The sequence below is a fragment of the Eriocheir sinensis genome, chromosome 68, assembly GCF_024679095.1.
Source record: "Eriocheir sinensis breed Jianghai 21 chromosome 68, ASM2467909v1, whole genome shotgun sequence".
NCBI classification, from domain to species: domain Eukaryota; kingdom Metazoa; phylum Arthropoda; class Malacostraca; order Decapoda; family Varunidae; genus Eriocheir; species Eriocheir sinensis.
The window spans coordinates 5,877,156-5,895,156 of NC_066576.1; the positions used below are offsets into that span (position 1 = coordinate 5,877,156).

General features: G+C 42.1%; 1 protein-coding gene across 1 annotated transcript in view; it reads right to left on the bottom strand.

Moving 5' to 3' along the window:
• The window catches only part of LOC126988219 (uncharacterized), a 60,228-nt gene that overhangs the window by 21,183 nt on the left and 21,044 nt on the right, over window positions 1-18,001 (bottom strand). Inside the window, exon 2 of the mRNA XM_050846232.1 lies at window positions 8,304-9,117. Coding sequence (XP_050702189.1) covers window positions 8,304-9,107 — 804 coding nt within the window. The 5' untranslated portion in view covers window positions 9,108-9,117. The remainder of the gene's footprint in view (window positions 1-8,303; window positions 9,118-18,001) is intronic.

An 18,001-nucleotide genomic window follows, 5' to 3' on the forward strand; every position in this document is an offset into this window, starting at 1 on the left:
TTAATTAAGACAGATATATAGATAGATAAATAGGTTCGTAGGTAAATAGATAGATAGATAGACAGGTAGGTTGATAAAAAGATAGACAGGTAAACAGACTAACAGACAGACACGTAAGAGAGTAAAGGGTTGGGTGAGTATATGAGTAAATTAATGATGAGTGAGAATTAACAGGCATAGGACAGGTAAAAGAGTTTGTGAATAAGTTGATTGCTAGTTAGTGAAGGTGTGTATTTTTGGGTTGAATTTGGTCCTCTCTCGAGTGGATGGATATTTGGATAGATAGACAGATAGATATACCAGTTAATTATCCCCCCAAAAGAAGCTAATTGTGATGGTGAAATTAATAATGATAATAATGATAATAATAATAGTAATAATAATAATAATAATAATAATAATAATAATAATAATAATAATAATAATAATAATAATAATAATAATAATAAAGTAAGGTTAAAAAAGTATTAACACAAACGTAATTAACTTTTTGTCGACTGAGAGAGAGAGAGAGAGAGAGAGAGAGAGAGAGAGAGAGAGAGAGAGAGAGAGAGAGAGAGAGAGAGAGAGAGGAGAGAGAGGAGAGAGAGAGAGAGAGAGAGAGAGAGAGACAGAGATAGAGAGAGAGAGAGAGAGAGAGAGAGAGAGAGAGAGAGAGAGAGAGAGAGAGAGAGAGAGAGAGAATCCAGTTTAATCTCTCTCTGTCTCAATCTATCTATCTATATCTATCTATCAATTTACGTTTCAGAGAGTGTAAGAAGGAGAGGGGAGACAATTGGAGGGGGGGGGGAGGAAGCGGGGGGGGGCAAGGTCATCCGGTCAGGGGGGAGCAAGGTAGGGAGAGGGGGAGGGGAGGGGGGCAGGTTGATTTCCGGTCCACCTGTACATGGGTAATTATTGCCTCTCACCTGTGCGTCTTGAGAGGAAGAGGAAGGTGAGAAGGAGGAGGAGGAGGAGGAGGAGGAGGAGGAGGAGGAGGAGGAGGAGGAGGAGGAGAAGGAGGAGGAGGAGGTTGGTGCAAAAACTGGATAAGAATCTCGTAATTTAACATAACTAGGTACCGGGGGTCGAACCGAGGTCTTAAGAATAGAAGTTAGGACAGTAAGCCAACGCGTCCTTCTGGTTCGATGTCCGGCACTCGGCTCTGGTAGGTTACGGGATTTTCCACCGTGTTACTTCAGTGTCTCTAAGGAGGTTAAGGAAGTGGGAGGGAGGAGAAAGGAAGAGAAGAGGAGAAGGGAAAGGAAAGGAGGTACAGAAGGGAGATAAAGGAGAGAAGGAGCAAAAAGAGGGTAAGGAAGTTGGCGAGGAGGGAGAGGAGCGAAATATGGAACAAAAAGGAGATAAAAAAAGTGGGAGGGGGAGAAGGGAAATGAAGTAATGGGAAGGAGAAGGAAGGGAAGAAGAGGAGGAGGAATAAGGAAGGAACAGATGGGAAGGGAAGGAAGTGGGAGGGTAAGGTGGGTAAGGAAGAAAGGGGAAGGAGGGAAAAGATGAGGAAAAGGGAAGGAAGATAAAAAGATAGGAGGGAGAGATGGGAAGATAGGATGGGATGAAGGAGGAAGAAAGGAAGGAAAGAAGTAAAAAAAGAGGAAAGGGAAGGAAACAAGGAAGAGAAACAGGACAGGAGAGAGAGAGAGATGGGAAGATAGGATGGAATGAAGGAGAAAGGGAAGGAAAGAAGTAAAAAAGAGGAAAAGGGAAGGAAACAAGGAAGAGAAACAGGATAGGAGAGAGAGAGAGATGGGAAGATAGGATGGAATGAAGGAGAAAGAAAGGAAGGAAAGAATAAAGGAAAAAGAGAAGGAAGAAAATAAAGATGGGATGGTAGGCTGTAGATGAAGGAAGGGGAAGGAAAAGGGAAGAGGGGGAAAGGAAGTAGAGGAAAGGAAGAGAAAAAAATGAAGGATGATAGGGAAAGGAAATGGAGGAAGAGAGAAGGGAGAGAAGGAAGGGTAACAGAGAGAGAGAGAGAGAGAGATTAAAAGAAAGAAAAAAAGAGAAATAATAAAGAATAAAAAAGGAAAGTAAATCTATTATTATTATTATTATTATTATTATTATTATTATTATTATTATTATTATTATTATTATTATTATTATTATTAGTGTTGTTGTTGTTGTTGTTGTTGTTGTTTAGAGAGATAGCGACGAGGAGGTGGATATGTTTACTAATGATGGTGGTGGTGATAGTGGTGATGGTGATGGTGGTGGTGGTGGTGGTGATGGTGGTGGTGATTAATTGATAAAAGTAGACCCAATTAGCCTTTTTCCCACGCTGATTACTGTCATTACTTATTTTAATGAGGGATATCTCCTCTTGATGGTTGTGGTGTGCTAACGAAGGGTGGTGGTGGTGGTGATGATGGTGGTGGTGGTGATGGTGGTGGTGGTGGTGGTGATAGTATACTTGTGGTTGAGAGGATGTAGATATGGTGGTGGTGGTGGTGGTTGAGAGCACGTGGTATAGCTGGTGTTAATGGTGAGAGAAGAGATAGTGGTGATGGTGATGATGGTGGTGATAATGACGATGGTGACGGTGGTGGTGGTGGTGATGTACTGGTGTTTATAATGATGGTGATGATAGTGGTGTCTGTATTAAGGGTGGTGGTGGTGATGGTGTAGATGGTGGTGGTGGTGGTGGTGGTGGTGGTGTTGGTGGTGATGGTGGTGGTGGTTATTTTTGTGGTAGTGGTGGTAGTGGTGATGGTGGTGTTGGTAGTAGTGGTGTTGATAGCAGTGATGGTGGTGTTGGTGGTGGTTGTGGTGGTTGTATTGCTAGTGGTGTTGATGTTGGTGGTGGTGATGAAAGTGGTGGTGTTGGTGTTGTTGTTGTTGGTATTAGTGATAGTGTTGGTGTTGGTGGTGGTGATGGTGTTGTTGTTGTTGTTGGTAGTAGTGGTGGTGTTGGTAGTGGTGATGGTGATGGTGGTGGTGGTGGTGATGTGAGTGGGTAGCGTTGGTGTTGATAGCGGTGGTGGTAGTAGTAGTGGTGGTGTTGATGGTGGTAGTGGTGGTGTTGGTAGTAGTGGTGGTGTTGGTGGTGGTAGTGGTGGTGTTGGTAGTAGTGGTGGTGTTGGTGGTGGTAGTGGTGGTGTTGGTAGTGGTGGTGTTGATGGTGGTAGTGGTGGTGGTTGTGGTTGTCCCATCTCAAGCCACGGACGGTTACAGAAAAAAATTCCTCCCGGGCTTAGTCTCACACGCGGGTACCTATTTTAATCATTGCCTGCCCGTGTTCTCCTAATCTCGGCCTCCTTGGGATTACGTTCTGTGCGTTGATGGTTCCTCGGGATTGTCAATTAGCGATGTTATTGTTGCCTTCTGCTGGTATGTGAGGACTGTGGTCGGGGGATGTTTCTTACTCATTAATTTTCCTTTTTTTTGTATTTGTTTTGATATGATTTATTTTTGGACTCTTTTAATGGTTTACGCTCGGATGGCCCCACCTCGTTACTGGCGCACGCGAATTTATATTTATAGTGGCTGCCGTGATGTATGGTGACTTTTGCTTGGCCCATGCTCTCTCTCTCTCTCTCTCTCTCTCTCTCTCTCTCTCTCTCTCTCTCTCACCCCCCCCCCCCCCCGTTGCTCCACATGTCCCAAATCGCTAAAGTTAGAGGTTTTGTTATGATTTTTTTTCCTTATATTTATCGCACAAACCAGAGCATACGAAATGAACGTTATGTTATACTCAACGTTCTTATTCTCCTTATTACGTATTTTTTCTCCTCAAGACTTAGCAACAATTTACAATACAAGAACGTCACCCTTTGTTTTTTTTTATCTACAATTTACATGATTATTTTGTCCATCTGTTTTATTATTTTATTTTTTCCCGTGTATTCTGTGCATCCAAAGTGCGTGGAGTGTGGTAGAGTGTTTGGCGTCGCCTCAAGAATATTTTTATTATTGTTTTTTTATATCTTTTTAATCTTCCAGTCTGTTGTGTTCCTAAGAAAGGCATCCATTCACACCTCCGGGAAACAATAGTCGCGATATTGGAGGAGGAAGAAGAAGAAGAAGAAGAAGAAGAAGAAGAAGAAGAAGAAGAAGAAGAAGAAGAAGAAGAAGAAGAAGAAGAAGAAGAAGAAGAAGAAGAAGAAGAAGAAGAAGAAGGAGGAGGAGGAAGAAGAAGGAGAAGAAGAAGAAGAAGAGGAGGAGGAGGAGGAGGAGGAGGAGGAAGAGGAGAGTCTAAATGTCTGCAGTGTTGTCAAACAAGATACCAGTAGAGTACAGAGTGGCGCAGAAACTATATTAAAGACAGGTTTTCCTACACGCCACCCTGTCTGTCTGTCTGTCTGTCTGTCTGTCTGTCTGTCTGTCTATGCCCTTCACCTTCTTCCCATTCCATGCTTTACCTCTCCTCCCTCCCTTCCCTCCTCCTCCTCCTCCTCCTCCTCCTTCTCCTCCAGCCTCCTAATCTCATCCCGTTAATCCAGACCACATCCCACGCTCGTTGTACATTCTCTCTCTCTCTCTCTCTCTCTCTCTCTCTCTCTATGTTATAAACTCAAATTGTGTGTGTTGAAAGTTTTTAGACGGAGCAGTGACGTCATTCAATCACAGTGACGCAACACACACACACACACACACACACACACACACACACACACACACACTGGTCGGCATATTATTACTGTTACTTTTTATTTGTTTTATTTTTACTTTTTTGTTTTCTTTTTTTCTTTAGTATTATTCTTTCTCTCCTTAATTTTTTTCCCTCTTTATTTTCTCTATTCACTCCTTTTTTACACACACACACACACACACACACACACACACACACACACACACACACACACACACACACACACAATATCTCTCCACGAATCGGTTTTATCATCTTTTATTAATTCTACTTTTTTTCCTTGGTCCTGTTTTTTTTTTTTATTTACTTTTTTTGTCCCCTCCCATTACTTCCACTATTCGGCCGTTCGTTCTGTTTTAATTAATTTTTGCCTTTTTTTGTTTATTTGGATTTTTTTAACTATTTTTTTCCTCTGTTTGTTTGTTTGTTTTTGTATTTGCATTATTTTTTCTCTCTCCTGTTCTCTGTTTTTCTGCGTTATTTATTTCTCTTTCTTCAGTAATTTTCTTCCTCATCTCTTTTGTCTTCCTCTGTTTGCTAAATTTTCCTTCCTTCATTACTTCCTTCCTCTATTTTCCTTCATATTTATAATTCACTATCTATCTATCTATCTTATTTTTCTTCCTCTGTGACTTACTTTTTTTTTTTTTTCTTCGTATTTATAGTTCAGTATCTATCTATCTATCTATCTTGCAATCTTTCAATCTATCTTTTTTTTCCTTCCTCTGTTATTTACTTCCTCTATTTTTTCTTTGTATTTATTATTCACTATCTATCTATCAATCTATCTATCTATTTATCAATCTATAATAACTGTGCGTCTTTCCTCTCTCACTATCTGTCTATCTATCTATCTATCTTCTTATCTGTTTGTGTCTTTCCTCTCTAGATTAACTCTTTATATTTTCTCTCCTTTTTCTCTTCATACTTCAGTTTCCCTCGTGTATAATTTATCTCTGTATCTGCTTATCTACGTTTTCCTCTACATTTTCTGATTTTGTCTCTCTCTCCTCTCTCTTTTTATACCCTTGTCTATAGTGAATAAGTCACTCTATCTATCTATCTAACTATCTATTTATCTATCTTACCTTTCTCCACCTTAATTGCCTTCTCACCTGAACTCTTGACGCCCGATCCATTATCTTCGCGTCTGGAGGGAAAGTCTAAAGCGTCGGAAGGAATTGACTCATTGTATTGTGATGACAGGCGGCACACACACACACACACACACACACACACACACACACACACACACACACACACACACACACACACCTGTTGCCTGGTCCAGTTACAACACACCTGGCGAGACGGAATTCAAGCGTGTCCGAAACGTGTTTGAAGCAGGTGGAAATAAGTGGCAAGTTGAGATTATGAGGTAAAGTGAGGGTGTTGCAGGAGGAGGAAGATTATGCGTTGAAGTAAGGGTGTTGTTTGAGAGAGGAAGAGATGAGGAGAAGGGAATGGTTATGATTTTGAAAGACGATGTATGTTCTTCGCTATTTTGGGGGTTTGGGGTTAGTTAAAAGCGTGTGTGTGTGTGTGTGTGTGTGTGTGTGTGTCGCCTAAGGAAGAATAGAATGAAACTATCGGTGTTTGCAAGCTTAGGGTATGAGATAGAATGACCATGTTTTTTTTCTCCTAATAGCACGGGAGGCTACTCACGGGCAAAAAAAAAAAAAAAAAAAAAAAAAAAAAAGAGGGGGAGCGGGAGAAAACAAAAAAATATCAAAACACCGGTATTATATGACAAGACAGAAAACGAAAGTGCAGAGATTGATATAATTTTGAAAGATCAGTCTTATTTTTTTAGGGGGAAGGGGGGGGGGGTAAATTTCCGGGTGTTACGTGAGAGGAAGAAAACGAAGCTGTAGAAATACATGCAACTTTTCAAGGGGGGTCTTTTTTCTTTTTTTGAAGGGGAGCGGGAGCAGGGAGATGATGGATTTCCGGATCTTGCACGAAAGGAAGAAAACGAAATTGTGGAGTTTTGGGTGATTTTTGAAAGTGTTTTTTTCTTATTTTTTTTTTAGTTGGAAGGGGGTGAGTAAATCTGCGTATGTTGCATGAGGATGAGGAGAATGAAAGTGTTAAAAATGATGTTTATATATATATTTTTGAGTGGGGATCTCGGTTTTTTCTTTCCCTCTCTTTTGGATATAAATGCGTGTGTTTATGAGGGAGAAGATATTTTTTGGGGGGGTGATATATTTCAACTCCTCCTTTGCCTCTCTCTTTTTAATATGAACGTGTGTTATGATACATTAGCAAGACATCTCGTTCATGAAAGGAGGTCTCAGTTTCTCCTCTCCCTCTCTCTTATATGTATACTTAAGTGCATGTGTTAGAGGAGGGGAAAGATGAATGTTTAGGAGAGGTAGATTTCAATTCCTCCTTTCCCTCTCTTGTTTATATGAGTGTGTGTTTGTTATATTAGGAAGACATCTCGTTCATGAAAGGAGGTCTCAGTTTCTCCTCTCCCTCTCTCTTATATGTATACTTAAGTGCATGTGTTAGAGGGGAAAGATGAATGATTAGGAGAGGTAGATTTCAATTCCTCCTTTCCCTCTCTTGTTAATATGAGTGTGTGTGTGATATGTGAAGGCGTTTCGTTCATAAGTAGAGATCTCAGTTTCTCCTCACCCTTTCTCTTATATATATACTTACGTGGGTGTGTTAGAGGAGGGGAAAGAATTGTTTTTTAGGGGAAGGTAAGGTTCAGATCATCCTTTCTCTCTTCTCTCTCTCTTTTAGGTTGAAATGAATGCGCTTGAAGAGTTTGAAGGAAGAGAAAAAAATATACTGAGATAAATAGTTTGTTTTTTATTCCAAGGTAGATATTATTATGAACTAGGAAGTGGAGGAGAGTTGAAAGTGGAGAAGCAAAAGTAAAAAAAAAAGGAAGAAAATAATGAGAATGGAAATGATTGTGAAAAATAATGAGTCTGGAAATGATGGTGATAGACTCATTTCTTATTTTCCTTCTTTTTTTCCTTCTTTTTTTCCTTCTTTTTCTCTCTCTCGATTTAAAGCAAGAAGAGATGTAATGAGAGAGAGAGAGAGAGAGAGAGAGAGAGAGAGAGAGTTATGCAATGAAAAAAAACAATAAACAACAAAAACAAGATAGATATAATTTGGCTCACCGTTTCCCCGTAATCCTTCGCCTCCAAAAAAAGAAGAAAAAAAAGAAAAAAAAGAACAACGAAAAACCACAAAATAACCTTGACAGCAGAGAGAGAGAGAGAAGCAAAACTCATAGAACAGACAAACAAAGAGTTTATTCCATGCATTCCTGAGAGCAGGCGGAGATTAGGAGGAGGAGGAGGAGGAGGAGGAGGAGGAGGAGGAGGAGAAAGAAGAAGAAGAAGAAGAAGAAGAACAAGAGGAACAAGAAGACCAGGAAAAAGAAAATCAAAGAAAAAGGAAAAGAAGAGGAGGGGGAAGAAGAAGAAGAAGAAGAAGAAGAAGTAGAACAAGGGAAGAAAAAAACACAAAGAAGAAGAAAAAAAGAAAAAGAAGAGGAAGAAGAAGACGAAGAAAAAGAAGAGGAAGAAGAAGAAGAAGAAGAAGAAGAAAAGCAGCAAGAACGACAACAACAACAACAACAACAACAACAGCAACAGCAACAAGAGAGGAGGAGAAGAAGAAGAAGGAGGAGAAGGAGGAGGAGGAAGTGGAGGAGGAGAATCAACAAAAACCGTTCCTTTGTCCTCACCATGGTCTGGTCCGCAAGGGAGGAGGTGGAGGAGGACCTTGAGGGCGCCAGGGAGAGGAAGGACGCGCTGGAGGAACTCAAGCTGCAGGACTCCGAGGACCTCAGACCCTTTCGCGTGGGCTGGGCCGTGAGGGGTGGGTCCTGCGGGGGGCGGGGGCTGGCGCGGCGGGGGAGGGTGGAAGGACGCGCCATTCCCTTCTTCTGGACTTCTGGGGAGCTCGAATCCTCATCCCGCGAGTCCTCAGCTTCAGGAACTGTCATGGACTCTAAGGATCCTACGCTAGCTTCCTTTGTGGCCTCAAGGACTTTCTTCGGGTCCTCAACTTGCTGAAGGATATTATTTGGGACTTCTGAGGATGCTTTACCATCTGGTTTATTGTCCTTCAGATCCTCAGCTTCGGTAAGGACATTTTTGGGGTCATCAGCATGGCCAAGGACTCTCTTCGGTTCCTCAACTTGTTTAAGGCCCTTCTTCTGGTCCTCAACTTCTCTAACGCCCTTCTTCTGGTCCTCAACTTCTCTAACGCCCTTCTTCTGCTCCTCAACTTGTCTAAGGCCTTCCTTCTGGACCTCAACTCTCCCAAGGACTCTCTTCGGGCACTCCGGTGAACTCGAGTCACTGTAGGACCCCGGTAAGCTCAGACTCCTTCGTAGGACCTCCGGGGAGCTGGCTGAGTCCTCGTCCCCGCCCCCTGTGGCCCGGCATGAGGGTGAGGGGTCCCGGGGGCGCGCGGCGGGGGCGGCGGGGCAGGGGGCGCGGGCCAGGGAGGTCGTGGAGCGGTATTGACCCACGTGTTTCAGCATTGTGGAGACCCTGGGGGAGAGAGAGAGAGAGTGAGTGAGTGAGTGAGTGAGTGAGTGAGGGAGGGAATGAGAGAGTGACTGAGTGTTAAGTGGGATGGGAAAGGAAGGAAGGGAGAGAGGAAGGGAGTGGGATGTGGAAAGGGAGAGAGAGTGAGTATGTGAGTGAGAGAAGGAGAGAGAGAGCGAGTGAGAGAGGAAGAGAGAGGAAGGAAGGGAACAATGGGATGGAGAGTGGATGGGAGAGAGTGAGTGAGTGGGATAGAGCGAGGGATTGAGGGGGAGAGGGAGGAGGAAGGGACGGAGGGAGAGAGTGAGAGAAGGGAGTGGAAGGGAGTGAGTGAGTGAGTGAGACTGACCTATTGACTGACTAACACAATTCAATAACTCCTCCTCCTCCTCCTCCTCCTCCTCCTCCTCCTCCTCTTCCTCCTCCTTCATTACCTTCATTGATAAAAAAAAAAAAAAAAAAAATTCCCCTGGTCACTTTTTGGACAGAGGAACAAATCGACCGTGAAGGAACCAAAAAATAAAAATAAATCAAATAATAAATAAATAGATTAATAAAATACAACAAATAAAACGAGAATAAAACAGGAAAATGCATCAGGGAATCAAGGTTTGGTGTGTTGACAAGATTAGCGAGAGTTTTGTGGTTATTTGAAGGCGGGAGAGCGTGAAAATTTCCTAGTTCCCGGTTTCTGTAATAGTTCTGTTCTTTTCAAAGTGTGTCAAGGTTAAGTTTGTCGTTCTGTTTTGTGGTAATGTAATTTTTTCTTGTTTGATGATGTTTTTCTTTAATTATGTTGTTTTTCTTATTTTTTATTTATTTTATTGCTATTTTTCTTATTTCCTTCATTCTGAGTTTTTCATTGTTTTGAGGTAATGTTTTTTTTCTTGTTTTCTTGTTTTTTTTTCGTTTTTGTTGTTTATCTTTCTTTTTTTTCTTATTTCCCTCTTTTTCAGTTTTTCTTTTAAGGTCATATTTGTCATTCTGTTTTGTGGTCATGTTTTTTTTCTCTTGTTTTATTTACGAACCTTTATTTTCTTTATTCTTTTCCTAATTTTTCTTTATTTTTCCTCTATTTTTCCTTATTTCCTTCTTTCTCTTCGTTTTCTTTTATTATTTATTGCTTGCATTCATTTTTCTTCCTTCAACTGTTCTCTCTTTCTCTCTGTTTCGCTCCTTCATCAACTCCCTTTCTCTCTCTTATTTTCTTTCAACCCTTATATATTCCACCCCTGCGTTTCTTTCCTTCCTTTTTTTATCTCTATTTTCATGCTAACTACTCTTCTAAAACTTACTAACTGCATGCCTCGACTCCTCCCTCGGCCTTACTCCACATAACATTCTACTCCAACTCATCCCTGTACTGTCCAACTTCCTTATGCAAGAGTTAACTAGTGTCGATTCTTTCACCGCTTATAATCCGCCTCTGTGTTCCTTTCCTTCCTTTTTTATCTCTATTTTAATGCTAGCTACTCTTCTTAAACTTACTAACTGAATGCCTCGACTCCTCCCTCGGCCTTACTCCACATAACAATCTACTCCAACTCATCCCTGTACTGTCCAACTTCCTTATGCAAGAGTTAACCAGTGTCTTGACTCTCTCATCACTTATACTGGTTAACTCTGCAGCAGGCTTCCTTCGTCTGTATTTCCTCCTGCCTACGACTTGAACGCTTTCTAGATGGGAGTATCAAGACACCTTTTTTAATCTGAACTGACCATCTGTTATTGAACCCCGCTAAAAAAAAGCCCGCTAAAAAAAGCCCGCTAAAAAAAAGCCCGCTAAAAAAAGCCCGCTCACGACCATTAATTAGACTTTTTTTGATGATTGTGTACCATAGAGGATTAACTGGGAATGGAGGGAGAAGGTTTTTGATTCTCTATCCATAAGTTTTTGATGGTAAACTTTTTCATACGTCAGAGAAGCTTTCTATCGCCTCCTTGTGTGTGTGTGTGTGTGTGTGTGTTTGTGGGTCTATCTATCATCCATTTATTGTTCCTGCTCTTCCTTTACTTCCTCCTCCTCCTCCTCCTCCTCCTCCTCCTCCTCCTCCTCCTCCTCTTCCTACCATCCATCGTAGTGATCATTGCCATTACGCTCGACTCGATAGTTTTTTGTTTTCATTCCAGACCCTCCCTTCCTCCTCCTCCTCCTCCTCCTCCTCCTCCTCCTCGTCGATCGTCACCTTCCTCTTCCTCCTTCCCTTTCTCTTCCTCCTCTTCCTCTTTATTTTATTTTTCTTCTACCTCTTCAATTTATCCTTTTTTTTCTTTTCTCTTCATTCCATTTCTCATTCTTCTTCCTTCCCTTTCTCTTCTTCCTTCTTTTCTTCTACTTCCTTTTCCTCCTCCTCCTCCTTCTCTTTGCCTTTTCTTTCTTCTTCCTCTCTAATTTATCCTTTTACTTCCATCTCTTCTCTCTCTCTTCTTACATTTTGCTCCATTTCCCATCTTTCTTACCTCCTCCTCTTGCTCCTCCTCCTCCTTCTCTCGCTCCTCCTCCTTTTCCTCTTCCTCCTCTTTGTCTCTCCTTTCTTCCACATCTTCTCCTTCTCCTTTTCTCTTTCCTTGCTTTTTACTCTACTTCCCATTCTTTTTACCTCCTCCTCCTCCTCCTCCTCCCCGCACCTGTTCCGTCACCTGGGCTAATTAAGGCAGGTAGGAAGGCGTATTAATCAGCATTAACTTCTTCTTCCCCTCAGGACTTTCTCTTTTTCTCTCACGTCGCGAATTTTCGGTCCTGTTTCGTTAGCCAGTCCCTGTGTGTGTGTGTGTGTGTGTGTGTGTGTGTGTGTGTGTGTGTGTGTGTGTGTGTGTGTGTGCATCTTTTTGTATCTCTGTATCTGTCTCACTCTCTCCCCTCCTCTGTCTATCTACCTATCTACCTATCTATCTATCTATCTATCTATCTATCTGTGTGTCTGTTATGTTATTCTTTTTTTCCGAGGAGCCTTCGCCTTCGCTGTCCTTCATCTTCCACCTTTGATTAGATAGTTAGTGTAGCTTGTCACAAACAGCCTCGTAAGGACCAGCAGGTCTGCTGTTGTTTGTTCTTCCTTTGTGTTACTTTGTGTTCCTCCTCCTCCTCCTCCTCCTCCTCCTCCTCCTTCTTATCTTCTTCACAAACTAAACGCCGTTCCGCCTAAGACCTTCTCCCGTTATTTTTTCCTTCCGTCTTTCCTCCTCCTCCTCCTCCTCCTCCTCCTCCTCTTCTTCTTCCTCTTCCTCACATACTTTTATTTCTATGGTTCTTTCTCGGAGTCATGTTTCTTCTCCGCCTCACATTCCTCCTCCTCCTCCTTCTCCTCCTCCTCCTCCTCCTCCTCCTCTATTTCCTCCCCATTACACGCCCATTTTTCCTCCCATACACCTATCTCTTCATCTTCCTTCCTCTCCTTTTTTTTTTCCTCCTTCCTTTCCCTCCCTTCTCTTCCCTCCCTCCCTCCTTCCCTTCATCTTAACTTCCTTCCTTTCCTCCTCCTGCCCCCTCCCTCCCTTCCTCTTTCCCCCCCCCCCCTCTATTCATCTTCCCTACCCTTCCCTTCCCTTCCCTCCCTGTCCTCTTCCTCCACCTCCTTCCTTCCTCCTCCTTCCCTCCTTCTCTCATTACTTTCTCTTCATCTTAATCCAACGTTTTAATTGCTTGAGTGAAATTGGTCACGAAGAAGGAAGGAAGGAGGGAAGGAAGGAGGGAAGGAGGGAGGGAAGGAGGAAGGGAAGGAGCGTCGTAATGAAGGGAAGTAATTAGATACGAAATTGCTGTTGTTGTTGTTGTTGTTGTTGTTGTTGTTGTTGTTGTGGTAATTAAGGAGGGAGAGGAAGAAGAAAAAGAGGAAGAAAATAATTGGAAGAATAAAATGAAGAAAATGATAAAAAGATGATGATGAAGAAGAAGAAGAAGAAGAAGAAGAAGAAGAAGAAGAAGAACTAGAAGAAGAAGAAAAAGAAGAAAAAAACCCCCCAGGAACAAGAGTAAAAGAAAAAAGAAGAGGAAGAGGAAGATGAGGAGGATAAACAGCAAGAAAGAAAATAACACGAAATCGATATATACAATTATGGAAAGGAAAACAAAGAAGAAAACAACAACAACAATGACAAATAATGAAAATAATAATGATGATGATGATGATGATGATGATGATGAAGATGATGGTGAAAATGACAATGTAAATGAAGACAATGAAATCACGTTAATAGCTTGCCGCAACACTTACACACACACACACACACACACACACACACACACACACACACACACACACACACACACACACACACATCGGTTTTAGTAGCACAGCGTTGCGGATGGGGGGCGGGGGGGGAGAGGGAGGATGGGGGGAAGTGAAGGGGGTCTGGAGGGCACGAGGGGGGGGGGGGGGGCGTAGCCAGGTCATGATATCTCCAGGTCACGTTCCGGTGGCGCCATCTTCCGGCCCGTGACCTGAAGGAGGATTCGGTTCGGTTCGGTTTTTAGATTCGGTTCGGTTCGGTGTTTAGATTCGGTTCGGTCGGTTCGGTTCGGTTTTTAGATTCGGTTCGGTTCGGTTTATAGATTCGGTTCGGTTCGGTTTTTAGATTCGGTTCGGGTCGGTTTGGTGTGATTCAGTTCGGCTCGGTTTTAGATTAGGTTAAGTTCGGCCCGGTTTGTCGAGATTCGGTTTTATTTTTATTATTATTATTATTATTATTATTATTATTATTATTATTATTATTATTATTATTATTATTTTACAGCAAAGGAGTCAGTTCAGGGGCATAAAAAATGGAAACAATAGTAAAAAAAAAAGCCAGCTACTCACTGCTCCTAATAAGTAGTTGTAGTAGTAGTAGTTGTAGTAGTAGTAGTAGTAGTAGTAGAAGTAGTAGTAAAAGTATAAGTTGTAGAAGTAGTAGTTGTTGTTTAAATAATTAGAATATTAATAAAAACAACAACAACAATAATAATAATAATAATAATAATAATAATAATAATAATAATAATAATAATAATAATAATAACAACACATTCCGTCACTTCCTTTCATCTCATTAACACCGCAAATCGCTTTTTATTCCGTTACGAAACTTTAATACTTTCGACGCATTGTGACGGGGCACACACACACACACACACACACACACACACACACACACACACACACACACACACACAGGAAGATTAAGAGAAATGGATGGGTCGTGGCTTGTGAACTGGTACACATAGATCTCTCTCTCTCTCTCTCTCTCTCTCTCTCTCTCATTTTTTACTTATGTTTTTCCTTAATTTTCTTGTTTTTCTTTCATTCTCTTCTTTTTCATATATTTTTCTGTCATTCACTTTTTTCTCTTTCAGTATTCTCTCATTTCTTCTTTCTCTCTTTCCTCTTCTCTTTATTTCTCCTTCCCGTTTTCTTTTTTATATCATTTTCTCAATCTTTCTTTCTTTCAGTATTCTCTTCTTTCTTTTTCTCTCTTTCCTCCTCTCTCTATTTCTCTTTCCCTTTTTGTTTTTGATGTCTTTTTCTCAATCTTTCTTTCCGTATTCTCGTATCAATCAATTATCCTCTCCTCTCCTTTTCTCTCTACCTTATATATATCTTTCTTTTCTTTTTTCCCATTTCTTCCATTCATCAATTTTTCTTCCCTTCTTTCACTATTCAACTTGTCTCTCCCTCTCTTTCACTTTCCCTGTCAAGACAATCACCTAATCGGCTTTGTCACCTGGTAGCCAAGCGCGCACCTTTCGCCCAGGTAAACACATCATTGGAAGGCCTCATTGCATTTACCTGAGGAGCGGACGACTAGGGGGGGGGCGAGGTGAGGGTGAAATGAGGGAAAATCAGAGGCCTTCCTGTGTGAGGGGTGATGGGGTGAGGGAGGGGGAGGGGGTGGTTTGGGAGGGGAGGGTTGGGGGTGTTGTGTGTATGTGTGGGGGAGGGTATATGTGTGTGTGTGTGTGTGTGTGTGTGTGTGTGTGTGTGTGTGTGTGTTTAAGAAAGGTAAATAAATAAGTAGGTAGATAGATTGAGAAAGAAAGGAAGGAAGGAAGGAAGGAAGGAAGGAAGGAAGGAAGGAAGGTAGAAAGAAAGAAAGAATGAAAGAAAGAAGGAAAAATATATAGAAAGAAATAAAAAAAAGGAAAAGGAAGAAAGCAGGAAAGAAAAGAAAGAGGAAAGCGAAAGAAAGAAGGAAATGAATAAGTAAATGAAGAAAAAGAAGAAAAAAAAGAAAAAAAGTAGAAACAATGAATGTATATAAGAAACAAAAATAAGAGAGAGAGAGAGAGAGAGAGAGAGAGAGAGAGAGAGAGAGAGAGAGAGAGAGAGAGAGAGAGACCGAGGACGTGGGAAATTTACTTAATGCTACACTCAAGAAATACAAAAAAAAAAAGAGAAAGCGAAATTAATCAGAAAAAAACAGCGAAGGGGTAAAAAGATGATCAAGAAAAGCGACATAAGAAGCGAGAGAAATGATTATGAATTATGAAGAAACGAAGAGAAGAGAAAAACATTAAAGAAAAGTGTAACGATAAGAAAAGATGAGGAGAAAATAGACGAAAAATGAAGTGAAAAAAAAATAAAAAGAGAAGAAAAGTGAAACGGTAAATAAAGAAGAAAACTCAGTCACTCAAAATAAAGAAAAGAAGAAAAAGTACTTACGAATTAATGAAGAAAAAAAAAACGATGGAAAATATAATGAAAAAAGTTAAAAAGAAATATATAAACAAGTACAAAATAATAAAAAAAAGAATATTAGACAAAATTGTTGATTAGAAAGAAGAAAAATATGTTATAGAGAGGAATTAAAGAAGGATTTGGGGAATATATGAATAAATATGTCAGAGAGAGAGAGAGAGAGAGAGAGAGAGAGAGAGAGAGAGAGAGAGAGAGAGAGAGAAGCAGGAAGTGGATAAAGACTTCTAGATGAGTGTTTACCGTTTTGCTCTCTCTCTCTCTCCTTTATCCTTATCCTATTTTCTTATTCCTTCTTTCTCGTTATCTTATCTCCTTTCTTAACCAACACACACACACACACACACACACACACACACACACACACAACGCTCCTCCCTCCACACATACCCCCCTTCCCCCTTCCCTACCCCTGTCCCCTCGCCCCAACACACACACACACACACACACACACACACACACACACACACACACACACACACACACGCGCACACACACACACTTTCCCACGCCTTTGCCGGCCGAGCGTCAAATTCACTTTCATTCTTCCGAGACGCAAAGAACCGATGAACGAAGAGGAGGAGGAGGAGGAGGAGGAGGAGGAGGAGGAGGAGGCGGCAAAACAGACCTAACCCACAGACAGACCCTTACAGACCCTTTTCTCCCCTCAGGTATCCCGGAAGATCACCCTTATGGAACCCTGAGACCTTCTAGGGGGGGGGGGACAGGGGGGAGGGGGGGGGTAGTGTTCTTGGTCCCCCCCGGATGGTCCCCTTTGTGGGTGCTTGAATGGGTCCATCTTTCGCCTCCCTCGTTAAGTGAGAGAACAAATTGTTTATTTTGCGCCTAACTGCCTGTGATCGGGTGAGGAGGAGGAGGAGGAGGAGGAGGAGGAGGAGGAGGAGGAAGGAGGTGGTGATGGTGGTTTTTGGTTGAGATCGAGGAAGAAGAGGTACAGGAGGAGGAGGAGGAGGAGGAGGAGGAGGAGGAAGGAGGTGGTGATGGTGGTTTTTGGTTGAGATCGAGGAAGAAGAGGTATAGGAGGAGGAGGAGGAGGAGGAAAAGTGATTTTGTGGTTGAGATGGTGGTTTTTGATGAGATGAGAAAGAAAGAATTACAGAGGAGGAGGAGGAGGAGGAGGAGGTGAAGGAGGAGGAGGTGAAGGAGGTGAAGGAGGAGGAGGAGGAGGAGGAAAAGTCACTAGGGTTGATGGATTTGAGGAAGAAGTTAAAGGAGGAATAGGAGGAGGAGGAGGAGAAAAAAAAAAGTATTATGAAGAAAAAAGGAGGAGGAGGAGGAGGAGGAAAGGTGAGAAAGAAACGGAAAGGAGAAAGAGAACAGGGAAGTATTGGTTGAGGAGGAAGAGAAGAAAGAAAATGAAAAAGAAAAGAAAAAGAAGAAAAAGAAGCTGGAAGGAAAGTGAAGAATATAGGATTTAGGGAGAAGAAGAAGAAGAGGAGGAGGAGGAGGAGGAGGAGGAGGAGGAGAAGAGGACGAGGATGCTTAAGTGCGAGGAATGAGGAAGAGAGGATGGGTGGGAATGCAATGTGGAGGAGGAGGAGGAGGAGGAGGAGGAGGAGGAGGAGGAGGAGGAGGAGGAGGAGGAGGAGGAGGAGACATGTGAGTGTGAGAGAGTAGCTTCTATTGGCATCTTGAGAGAGAGAGAGAGAGAGAGAGAGAGAGGATGGTTAAGGAGGAGGAGGGAGAGTAGGAGATCAAAGGAGGAGGAGGAGAAGGTGAGGAGGAGGAGGAGGAGGAGGAGGTAACAAGATATCTCCTTTCTGTCTCCATTTTCCCTTTTCATGAGATTTCAAAAGTTTTGTTCCTTTCTTTAATGTGTTCTTTCCTCTTCCTTCCTTCCTCCTCCTCTTCCTCCTCCTCCTCCTCCTGTTTCCTCCATGGTATTGTTCCTCCTCCTCCTCCTCCTCCTCTTCCTCTTCCTCTTTTTCCTCCTCTTCCTGTGTCGAATTTCAAAGCTCAATATAATACTTTTAAGAGGAAGAAAATAAAGAAAATGAGAGAGAGAGAGAGAGAGACCCCTTCCCCCCTCCCTCCACAGACCACAAAAGGAACCAGAGATAACAAGGAGACGAAGCAGCCGACAATATACCTCAAAAGACCCAATTTGTTGAAGGAGGAGGAGGAGGAGGAGGAGGAGGAGGAGGAGGAGGAGGAGGAGGAAACATGGAAACATGGAAACATGGACTAGCAGGCAG